General features: G+C 45.8%; 1 protein-coding gene across 3 annotated transcripts in view; it reads left to right on the forward strand.

Moving 5' to 3' along the window:
- The first annotated feature begins 2643 nt into the window (after positions 1-2643).
- Positions 2644-12410, forward strand: part of nrxn1a (neurexin 1a) — a 50063-nt gene continuing 40296 nt past the window's right edge. The window contains exons 1-4 of one of the 3 annotated variants that reach the window (XM_076093947.1): positions 2644-3376; positions 8645-8662; positions 9418-9447; positions 10464-10475. In XM_076093947.1, the coding sequence (XP_075950062.1) occupies positions 2644-3376; positions 8645-8662; positions 9418-9447; positions 10464-10475 (793 nt within the window). The remainder of the gene's footprint in view (positions 3377-8644; positions 8663-9417; positions 9448-10463; positions 10476-12410) is intronic. The other 2 variants (XM_076093948.1, XM_076093949.1) reach the window with 2 other exon arrangements.

Genomic DNA, 12410 nt, shown 5'->3' on the forward strand with positions numbered 1-12410 from the left:
GTCCATCCAGGCCCATGTTAATGCCTTGTCAGATAAATATAAGTGTATGTTCTGTATATGTGTGCGCGGAACAGAGTGAGAGAGATTTGTAAATTGAGAGGGTCCTGTTTCCTTTTCATATCGTCCTTCCCCCCCACGCTTCACTGAATCGCTGACTTCCTTACATTCGCTCGTGTAGCACACGAGAGGTAAAGGCCATCGTCACTGTCACTCACGGATTTAATCATTCGGATCTACCCCGGTTCTCGCCTTATTTTCTGCCTCCGGTAATTGCGTTTCTGTTTCGTGCAGGCGGTGAGTGCGCGCTGTCCAAGGTGCTGCAGCAGCGCGCGGCCCCGCCCATCCCCTCTACCTCACTCTCTCTCTCACACACACGCATACACACTCTTTCTCTCTCTCGCGCGACCACGTGACTTTCCCTCTGCCGAGTCTCGCGGAGAGCATCAGACTGCACCTTTTCCTCCTCAAGAGGACGGAGAGAGAGAAGAGAGAGAGACATTGAGTCTGACAGAGAGAGAGAGCGCGCGAGAGAAGGAAGGAAAGCTAGAGAGAAAGGGAGATTGAGAGAGAGAGAGAGAGAGAGAGAGAGAGAGAGAGAGAGAGAGAGAGAGAGAGAGAGAGCGAGAGCAATAGCACCTTGTCGCCTGGAGGCGAGCCTGTGATAATTTTGTCCCTGTCCGGTAGACCGGCTCTATCTACCACCAGGCGCGCGGGTGCTCTCCCCTCTCTCGCGGCTTTGAGATTCTCCCCAAATGGGAAGGGAAATCGATGAGACGCGCGCCACACTGTTGCCACGGAACCAAAGGATGTGCGTGAGGTAAGTCGGTTTTCTAGCCTATTTATGCCCGCATATGGGGAAAACCGCTGTCGGTTTGTTGTTGTTTTTTTGTATTAACCGGGGCGAGGCGGTCACATCACCGTTACAGGTTGTGATGTCAATTAAAACAGTAACCGTGTAAAATAAAATACTTGAATACCGTGGTACCGGTTAGTTAAGTGTTGAGGTGCAGGTGATGAGACTGAACCCCCCGCTGTGCTGAAGTAACGGGCGCGTTGGAGAAAAAATGGAGAGGAGGTATATGGCCGCAAATTGACAATCGATATTTCAACCGCATTCATTCACCCCGTCTATCAATAACTGTAAATTCTCGCCGTTTTTCACCTTTCAAAGATTTACGGAGAAGAAACTATGTGCAGCCTATACCGTGTGTGTAGCCTCTACATTTCCAGCCAACGTCTGCTATGTTCAGTGTGAACGTGTTCAGTTATTAGAAATGAGCTCCGAAGCCGTTAATTCGATAAAGCCACGCGGTTTGAGTCATCCGCCGCAGCGCGCGGTGCTGCTCCCGCTCTTTGTGATGGAGCTATAACAGCATCCTTGACGGGGGCGCGAGGTGGCCACCGTTAACCGTTATTAATTAATTTACAATAAAAAAATAAATCGTGTTTAAGGCATCTCGTTCAGAATATGGTTAAATGTCAGATGTAATTAAAAAAACATGTGCTTTGTGACGTTAAGGGAGTCGCAGGTATGCCACCTTATAAAATCTCCTGCGGCATGATGGGAGATCTACTGAGGAGGTGCTGTTTGTGTACGTGTATGTCAATGTGTATGCCAATGTGTATGCGCGTGCTTACACTGTAGGCCTATATATGTTGAGCTTAAGTCATTGATGTGTGGGCTGTGTAGAAATAAAACAAAATCTAGATTTTATTATTTGTCTTGATTTGGGCCTTTTAAATGTGTAATGTGACAATGTGATGTATCTGTGTGTGAGTGTGTGTGTGTGAGAGAGCATAAAATGCATGAGAGAGAGTAATTTGAGAATAATAGCGGGCTGGCGCTGGTGTGTGTGTGTGTGTGTGTGTGTGTGTGTGTGTGTGTGTGTGTGTGTGTGAAAGAGAGTTTGTGCATCAGTGTTTACGTGTGTGTGTGTGTGTGTGACCCGGGTTGATTGTGCCATCTCTGTTCTCTCTGTAGGTCGCTGGAGAGAGTGATGACGTGGCAGTGAAAGACACATATACCTCACTCGCACACACACATATTGCCCACACACACTTTAGGTCTTGGCCTACTAAGACAAAGAGGAGGGGGAGAAAATTCGGCTATGACGGTGTCATTTTTCTCCATTACCAATGTGTGAGCTACACACCCACACACACACTCATACTCCGTGGGGAGTTGCCTTCATGGGGGATAAGGGCCTATCTAGGGCACAGAGATGGAGTTCACATCCTATTCGTTACTTATCTAACACTCAGACAGACGTACACACTGATACACACACCTGGAATCTCATATGTCAGAATTGAAGAATGAAAGACTGAATGGAGAGCAGCCGTTGAACATTTCAGAGAAGACACAAGCGAGAGGCCAAGGCAAAAGAAGATTCCCAGAGCGGGCTTAAAGGACAGAGGGAGCTGCTGCCTGACCCCCCTCCCCCTCTCTGGAGCTGTATCGCGTAGGAGCCTCGACTTGTAAAGAGCACTACCAAGAAAGCAGGGCGCACCTGAGACACACAGAAAGGGTTCTTCAACGTGGCCCAACAGTTGTCACCATGAGCTGTAGGCTAGAGGGAACACCCCAGCTCTAGCCTCTGTCTCCTCCAGTGTGTGTGTGTGAGTGTGAGACCGAGTGTGTGCATGACTGTGATGGCGGTGTGCGTTTGGGTGGCAGCCCCCCTGCTCTTCCTGGGGCTGTGCCTGTGCAGCGTGGGGAGCCAGGCCCAAGGGGAGGTCCTGGAGTTTGGTGGCGTGTCCAGCCAGTGGGGGCGGTTCCCAGTGTGGAACGCCTGCTGCGAGAGCGTGCTGAGCTTCAGCCTGCGGACTCACAGCCAAGAGGGCCTCCTGCTCTACCTGGACGACGAGGGCTTCTGCGACTTCCTGGAGCTGCTGCTTCTCCACGGCCACCTCCGCCTGCGCTTCTCCATCTTCTGCGCCGAGCCTGCAGAGCTGCAGTCTGGCGTGGCGGTTAGCGACGGCCACTGGCACGCAGTGCGTGTCAAGCGGGACTGGAGGAACACCTCATTGGAGGTCGACGGGCAACTGGAGGGATGGGCGGAAGTGAAGAGCAAGAGGAGAGACATGACAGTGTTCAGCCACACCTACATGGGCGGGGTGACGCCAGAGCTCCACTCCTCGCCGCTGCGCCTCACAGCCCCTTCGGTTAGGGAACACCCCGCCTTCCGTGGCTGGATCACGGGGGTGAGCGTCAATGGCTCACTGGCGACGCTGGAGAGCTCGGAGGGTGTCACAGTAACAGCTGGCTGTCGGCCGGATCACCAGTGCCAGAACGGAGGACTGTGCAGCGTGGTCAACAACCAGGCCGTCTGCGACTGCTCCAACACCGGATACCAAGGCAACAACTGCAGCGAAGGTAAGGCCCAGAACCATGCTGACCCATCATACGCATCTCATCCTTTACATACGCACACATATATAATATGCACAGATACTTTTGGGGATCCATAACTCCAAACACCTGCAGCGAACTTAACAACATCTATTTTTCATTCACACCTTCACAGCTGCCTTGAATTGGTGCGTATGGACCAGCAGCGTTCCCAAACAGTGCAAGACATGCATACTGATTATCTTTGATATCGATTTTTTTTATGGCTGCAAATGACTCCCAATTTAGTATGTACCTCCAGAACGCAGGAAGCTAAGCACAGGAAGTGCAGTCAGTTTGGTGAAGCTGGTGAGCTTGAGAGATTTAAGACAAATTCCGGAAACTCACTGGAAACCGTTCCACGGCTGGCAGCTTTAAAGCCCTAATGGGCTCAGTTGGCGTGTTTGGCAAAACACAATAACCATATAGATCCAGTATGGATGTGGTTGTTGGCTCGTGTTGAGAGACATTAATTGGAACTAGGCTAAGGGGCTTGAAATCAGTGGTTGTTACATGGCAGACACCTGGCTGCCTGTGTTAATGGATTTGCATTGATTCTAAAAGGCCTTCAAAGGGTACAATACATAGGGTGTTGAAATGCAGTGTTTACAGTCTATCTCCTGCCATTCATTTGAACAGCTCGCGGCCCGATAAGATGCTCAGTTTTGTGTATGAGTGAGCATGTGTATGTAAAATGTAAAGTATGTGTTCTTATGCAATACAACAGCAGAAAGAGTCTCCTGTCTGTACTATATAAATATGATGAACTGTGACAATAAAGAGCCTGATATAAGAATACAACTTTTACGTGGTGGAGGCAACAGAAAAATGGAAAGGTTGATGATTCAAAATCTTCAAGAACAAGCCTCCCTTTAATAGTGTCAAACAAGCCTTTGGTCAATACAAGTGCCAATATACAGGCCGCTGTAATGACGGCCATTACAAAAGCAAAGCAGCTGCTTAATGAACTCAGTTACCTTGTTATGGCCGCTAACCGCAAATGCGTTCAGTTGTGTGTGTGTCATCAGATTTGCTTCAGTTCATTCAAGAACAAATCTGCATTGTTAATCAATAGCGCTCTCAACACCTGTGTGTTGTTGTCTTTTTTTGGGGGGGAGGGGGGGGGGGGGGGGGTGCAACGCCAAAGATACCTTCCAGCTTCAGTGGTCGATATTTTAATGACACGAATGCATCATAAATGGCAGAGTGGCCTTGCCATGCCACCGTTTGTCACCGACCTGACCTCACACCCCACCCAGCATCACACCTCCCTTTAGACCCCCCCCCACCATATCACACTATAGCATTTAGTGGCCAGTGGGATTTCCTAGGTTGCCATGGAGACAGGACTAATAGGGAGAGACCTCATGCTAGGAGTGTTTTCTCCGTCCTTTGCTCTTCCAACCCCCCCCCCCCCCCCCCCCCCCCCCCACACACTCCTCAGCCCATTGCTGCCTTCACCAGACTCAGCACGTATAGTGACTTCAGGCATCATGTCTGCCACACAAATCTACTGTATCTACGTGTTTGTGGTGATGAGTGTGTGTGTGTTTGTGTGTTTCGGCATCCTATAGAGGTCTTCATTTTCCAAGCAGGTGGGAGAGGTAGCTGGTGCGTTACGCTCAGAAGTGCTGAAATGAGTTGTCGATTGACAGATGAATAATTAATGCTTTAAGTAGACCTTCAATGATTAGTCAACTGATCAATAATTTCCTTGAGAGAAAGTTATAATTGATAATTCTTCGAGAAAAAATACCAAATATTTGCTCGTTCCAGCTTCTCAAATGTGAGAATTAGATTCCTTTCCACATCGTATATGATAGTAAAGTGAATATATTTGAGTTTTGGACTGGTGGTTGAGTAAAACAAGCTTTCTGAAGACTTTTGAAAATCATAACTAACTAATTGTTCACTATTTTATGGCCAAAATGATTAATCGAGTAAATATTGGGCAGATCGTGAAAATAATCATTATTTGAAGCCTTACAATTTAGTTACTTGGAAAGGGAAAAAACCAAAGATTCCAGCTGTTTAAGCTTCTAAGATGTGAGGATTTGCTTCTTTTCTTTGTTGTATATTAAGCAACTTTGGGTTTTTTACTGTTGGTCAGACAAAAAAGCAATTTGAAGACCACCTTGTGCACTGGGAAATTTTTCACATTTTGACATTTTGACATTTTTCACTATTTTTTGGGCATTTTATAGACAAAACAATCAATTGATGAATCTAAATCATTGACAGATTTAACAGTTTGTTTGCAGCGCTGGCGCTCACTTCTGCACGTGGTGTGTGTGTGTCTATCCATTGATGAGGCGACAGGTGAAGAGCTATATGATCAGCTCTCTGCAGGAACTAAGTGCTGCGCTGAGAATTACGTGTGATCCAAGCCGGTCTAATCCAGTCTGCTGTTTTTCACTGCTGGTTAGGGCACATTGGGAGCCACAGGCGTCACTGACACGCACACACACACACACACACACACACACACATACCTGCACAAACACATGCAACACAAACATGCAAACACATGGAGAAACACGTTCACACAGTGTTCAGGCTCCAGCACCACCATTAGTCACATCGCAGTGTAGCTCTACAGGCTAAATGGGAGGTGGAGACATTTTACATAAAGGCTCTCACTATACACGACACAATACAGTACCTGCTTTGGACGGGCACTTTGTCGCTCATCGAGAGGCTGCTTAAGGGGCTGTTTTATATTCCTAGATCGACTCACATTTCAATTGAGAGTGATGCCAAGTGATGCTGAGTAGAACAAGTGCTGAAATATTCTTTTTTTTTATCTTGGCATATGTGGCCGGTGTTAGTAATAGTAGTCTCATAAAATGGTTCCAGTTAGGGGGTCTGCTCCAACGGAGGTACATGGGGTGAGCAGCACTTTATTTGGTTGTGAAATCATAAAGCTTTACCAGAATACATTCTGTTTATATTCTGCATTGGCTTCTCAGATTTCAGATTTAGGAAGAAATTGCAGCAGGGTCTATGAGATAGATGATGGTGGAGATTGAGAGTAGCTTAATGGCTGGTTTCAAAAGGTTACTTTTGTGGCTTTCCATCTGTTACTCACTGGTAGCGGTAATTCATGGACATTAACCCAGGAAAGGGATTCAAGGGAAGGAGCTATTCCAGTCAACCAGCAGCTTTTCAGACAGAAATAAACAGCAGCAAATGGGGCCAGTTAACAAAAGCTAAAAGAGTATTTCCGATGCCTGGTTCTTATCTCAGATCTCTCTCCGAATCACGGACCTCTTTCTCTGAAATAGTTCAGAGATACAGAGAGGTCTGACGGGCGAATCGAGCAGATGATGCATTCATTATTTGGAGTGCTGTGTTCTTTCTGACAAATTGCCGGCTCAGTCGGATATTTCTGACCACAGGATCAGCGGGCTGAGCTAATATCCATGCATCAATATCACTACCAGTGAGCAACTCATACTTTAAGTATGTTGTAATAAATCTCTCCTCAGGTGCACCAAGGCGACCCGGAGAAGAGAATTCAAAGGTTGAATCTGAGAGAAATTAAGTGGATGGCAAAGGGAGTATAGGGAATAAAAGCTCAGAAGAAGAAAAGTACTATGTTAACACGAACTAAGGTGCTGTGATTGAACAAATTGTATACAGTGGAACCATAGCTGCCTCTTTAGAAACAAGGACCATTTATGACCACATGAGTCCTGTGTAGTTGCTTTGTAAGAGTCAGGCAGAGTTGGTATTAAGCTTTACCTCTTATATGGTACCTTGAAAGTATTGTGTGATTTTGAACCCAGCAACCTCATTGAAGCTGCACAATAAAGCTGTGAGATGAAATTATAACCCTCTGAATATTTGAAAAAGAAGTCTGTTATGAATCTTTAATACAGAATGAATGTGCTCTGCTGGAGGAAAAATGTATCCTTAGCACCGCGTTTGAAGCCAGAAATGAGTATTTTGACTGTGGCAGTCTTAGTTTCCGTACACATTTACAATTACACAATATCTTCAAGGCTCCCTAATGATCCACCGTTATTCACACTCACACTTTTGCAGATTTGTGACAAGCTTAGAAACATTTGCAAAGTAATATAATACCGTTATATACTGTAAGCATTTCCTTTCTTCTCTGAAAGACAGTATATTACATCTTTCATACCAGTGTGAGGAGAAAGGGTTTTGTTCCAAAGCACAAACAATTTGTCAGTTTTGGAGAAAAGTAATTCAAGATGTAGTGAGGAGAGTTTGGGCAGGGCTATGCATAAATGTAATTACTGTCGAAGCCATTCTGCCCTCCAGTGAAGGCAGAGGGAACCGGGCTTGTTAGGCCTGGCCTGGCTTGTATTGTCCTTGAGGGCAAATTGCTGTTAGCATGCTAATGGCTCCACCTGTTTCTGCCATGCTACTAGCACAAGGGCAGAGGCAAGGAAACACTCAGAAGAGCACACAGCTCGGAATACACACACTTACACACACACACATGCACACATTCACATGCAAACAAACACACACAAACACACACACACTCTCTGTCCCAGTATTGAACCATGCATGTCCCTCATCTTCCTGCACTGCTAATTCATCCCTACATATTTTATATTTTTCTGCTATTTCACATCATTTTTACTGCCGTATTCAATGTTAGTGTATGTGTGTCTGACTCTGTATGTGTGAAAGACACAGAGAGTGAGGCAGAGGTTGTGAGACTGAATGTGTCAGTGTGTGCGTGCGTGTATGTGTGTGTGGGTGTGTGTGTGTGCGTGTGTGTGTGTGTGTGTGTGTGTGTGTTGCATGCTGTCTGTCGGGGGGCTCTGTGCAGAGGAAGCAGCTGCAAGGTAAGTTCCGGGGTAAACGGCTCTTGAATCCAAACATACAGGTAGGAAAGTATATTTTCGACCCCCACACCTCCTCCACCCTCTGTATCTACAAGGTGTGTGTGTGTGTGTGTGTGCCCTTATGTAAGTGTACACGTGTGGAGTCATACAGAGAGATTGTGCATTTATTTAAATGCAGCTGTGTGCGTAAACAAATATATATATATATATATATATATATATATATATATATATATATATAGACAAACCTCAGTTTTGGCTACCAGTAAGCATAGTACCCATCCTGACGTTTGCATGTATGTTACCACGGTAACCCTGGACGGGTGTGCATGTACAGTAAGTAGCCATGGTAACCCAAAGGGCTTAGCATGCATGTTAATGAATGTCTGTCTCTCTCTCTCCTCGCCCGGCCGCGACACCTTTCCAGAGCACAGCTACACTCCAGGTAGGTTGCACTTCTATCTATCTGTCTGTCTATCGGTCTGTCTGTCTGTCTTTCTCTCACCTCCTTCTATGTCCGTCTATATTTAACTTTCCCTTCCTGCTCTTTATTCAAACATCTTTGCTTCTATATTTGATTCAGGCTTTTTTACGAGTACTTAAATGTACTCTTAGATACACATTTATTTCGCTCTATCGTCATCTTAATATCACATAATATCTCTCCGCTATCTCTCGATTTCTATCTTTTTCACGTCTCGTCCTTTACATCCTTCTTCCTGGCCTTCGTGTTCTCGTTACGTCGTCTATTTTGGAGATACGGCTCAAGGTAGACAGCTTAACTGTATGTTGGTCTGTGTGGGTATGTAGGGGATGGTTGCTGACATCTGGTAAGTTCCACATCCCATGTGCAATCATCTGGAGTGGCTCTATAGCCTCAAGGTTACAAAGACACACTGTAGGCCCACACAAACACTGTCCTGGCTGTGTGCAGACGTCTGTGTGCGTACCTGTTTGTGCGTAGGATCGCAGCCTAGGATGAGTAAGCAAGTTTTTTTAGACATTTTGAATAATTTAGAGGACTCGTACACACACATGCACACACACACTTTTACGCAGAAGACTCTACCCTTCACCAGCATGTCATTGACTAACTCCTGTATCACAAAACACATAAATACACTCACACACATGCACTCACGCACATTTCACACCCCATGATCCTTTGCTGTGCTGACTGTGCTCTTGTCTTCTTTTAAGGTCTGGCACACCTGATGATTAGCGACCAAGGTATGGCCTCCTCTTACCTCACTTCCTGTTGTCTTCTGCTATACCATCACCCCCTACCTCCTCACCCCCCACACTCACAACTCCCTGTATCCCTCCCCCACTCCATCACCACCTGGCACGGGAGGAAGTTGTCTCTCTAGGCACTGCACTAAGGTCAGTTTTTTTTTTTCTCGGTAATTGAGATTTCTTGAAAACTGTCCCATTTGGTCTCATCAAGAACTTCAGTTTTAATTTAAACTGAAATGGATGACTTTTGCATTTGCAGCGGAGCAATTACATAATGATAAATTAAATATGGCCTTAAAGATCATTTTTGGTTCGATTTTTGAAGAGAGTGATGATGAGCCTGAGAGCAACTTCTGCTACTATAATCATGGCTGCTGATGAGGGAGGGGTTAATGGGAGGGTTTCGGCGGCTGCGGCTTGGCGGTGCTTGGCTGGGTTACACTTGGCAGGGCTCCAGGTCATGGATATGGAGCAAAGGGCCGACTGACCGACTGACTCCGTGGATGGTTTGAAATGGTCTTTACTCTTTCACCTCATTTCATTTTCTCTCATCTGTATGTCAGCGTTTGATCGAGAGGATGGGAGCGTTCGGTGTGTGCGTGCATGATGCATACATACGTGTGCATGTGCGCTTTTACATCATGGTTTGAATCAATGACTGTGGCAGTTTTCACACGAACACTCCCACATTCATCCATGGCTTTTTTTTATCGGCTTCCAGCATGTCTTGCTCTGCTGTCGCTGGTCCTCACATGGGCTCCTGTTCATACATTGGCGAGCATGTGTGATTCTGAACAGAAGTTCCTGTGTATGAAGGCAATGCTGGTATACCTCAACCCCCAAGTTGTCCATTGTTTTTGGTAACAGCCCCCAAAACAAGTGCCCATGTTCTGCCTTTTGAAAATTGTTCAATAATCAATAAAACTTACTCTTCTTGCCCTCTTTCTCCCTTTTTCCTTCTTTGTTCCTGCCTTTCTCACTGTTCGGGACACCAACCTCTGTGAATTTAGGAAAACTCAGAGGTACCCCGTCCCCTCCCTGATTTTTTATTTTTTTTTATGTGTATGACTAATGGGCTGTTCTGGGTGGTTTTGAAGTTGAATGTATTGACAGGCTCTTGTATGTATGGTAATGCAGACCTTTAGAGCCGTTCGGCTTCAAGTTCTCATTTTCCGGTTGCCATTAAATTGGAATGTTTCATTTCGAGGAAAGGTAAGCTGATGTTGATGCATGCGTGTGTGCGAGCGTGCTCATACTGAAGCGTGCGTGCGTGTGTGCGAATGAATCGGCGCTCCGGCCTACGGTGCTTTTCAAAATCTGAAGGTAGGTGTTGCTGGATCGGTGGGCTCTGCATGACGCTGATGAATACACTGATTGACCCACATAAAGACAGGGTGACCGTGACAGGCTGATCTACCTCTATTGTGCTCTTTGATTGGATGAGAGAGGACATGATGGCGGCTGTCTCCCATTGTGACAGGGCCGCCATGTAGTCGCTGAAATGTGCTATTTAATGAAATGTTCATCCAAGCTGGAGGATAGAAATATCATGAATAGAGCACAAATGATGTCCGCATCCACCTATCACACTGAGACATCTCTAGTCTGACAAGTATATTTCTATGTGGGCATTTTTGTTATGTTTTGATCGCTTAATAAGCTCCTATAGTGCTGGAGTTTCTGCCTAAAATATCTGGCATGAATCATCCAGGTGGCAGTGAAAATGTAATTGCTTCATCTGGCTTATGCTCAGCATTTTAAATCACCTACTTACGGACCGACATGTATTAACATGTGTTTCCAGCATTATTACACAATGTATTCAGTGTATGTGTGTATAGTGGACGCCCTCACTATTACGGATGTTTGGATTGTGATAGACTGAATCTAAAACTGTGGCTGATTTTTATTTAATTTCTTTTTAAACCTTTGAAGTCTCTTTCAAGAACTGTACACATGGGAAAGCCGTATGTGTGTTTGTGCCAGTGTGTTTTCGCTCTGCATACTGAAGAGTAAAGGCTGTCAAATGGTGCAGACGAAGCCTAGCTTAGGTTAGCTCAGCGTAAAGAGGCTTTTTGAGGAGCCCACAAAGCTGAAATGAGTTTCTTTGAGGGGGAGGATCGGGTGTGGGGAGGGGTGCCTTAGAAATATATATAGCATGTGTGTGTGTGTGTGTGTGTGTGTGTGTGTGTGTGTGTGTGTGTGTGTGTGTGTGTGTGTGTGCTGAAGAAATTGAGAAAAAGAGACTGTGTCTGTGAGAGAAGAGCTAAAGGAATGAATGATAGAGCGAGAGAGGAAGCGAGGGAGAGATAAAGTGAGTCGTCTTCTCTCCTGTGATGTGGAGCAACTGCCTGTATCTGCAAAGGGACAGCGGTGCTCCCGTCTGCCCTCCCAGCCCAGCCATTCTGCAAAGGGACATCAGTCCTGATGGGAAGCCCTGGACCTTTCCCCTCCTTCATAAAACACAGCTATCGTTCTCCCTGGAGACGATACCCACAGATCACTAATCACTTTCAGTGGGTGAAAATGCACGAATTGTGGAGGGAAGAAAGAAAAGAGGGAGCCAAATTGGATTTTCATAAGTATCGAGAAGCCAAAGGAAGAGGGGGAAATGGATTTTTTTTCTTCTTTTTTTGAAAAGTATTGAGCAGCAATAATCTGGACGGAAAATGTGCTTAAAGCCAAGTAGCAGATTTTGCCCTTTCTCTTCTCTCTGTCTGGCCAAGAATAGAGTGTGAAGGGTCCTGGGTGAATGAGTGATTGTAGGTTCTGAATAGGATTGAGGAGCGGCTCTTTGACGTAATTGGCAGCAATGCTCGTTTATGATATTTATATAATTATTTTAAGCTGTGAGGCGGGTTGTTCGGTTAGTAACAACTGTTTGTCTGACTGTCCAAGTGATCTCGATATCAATCCAAGGATCTGTGCACGGCATAGACAAGTGGTCAGCCTCGCTT

The sequence above is a fragment of the Anarhichas minor genome, unplaced genomic scaffold (assembly GCF_050575085.1).
Source record: "Anarhichas minor isolate MPS153535 unplaced genomic scaffold, ASM5057508v1 ptg000017l, whole genome shotgun sequence".
In the NCBI taxonomy this organism is placed as follows: Eukaryota; Metazoa; Chordata; class Actinopteri; order Perciformes; family Anarhichadidae; genus Anarhichas; species Anarhichas minor.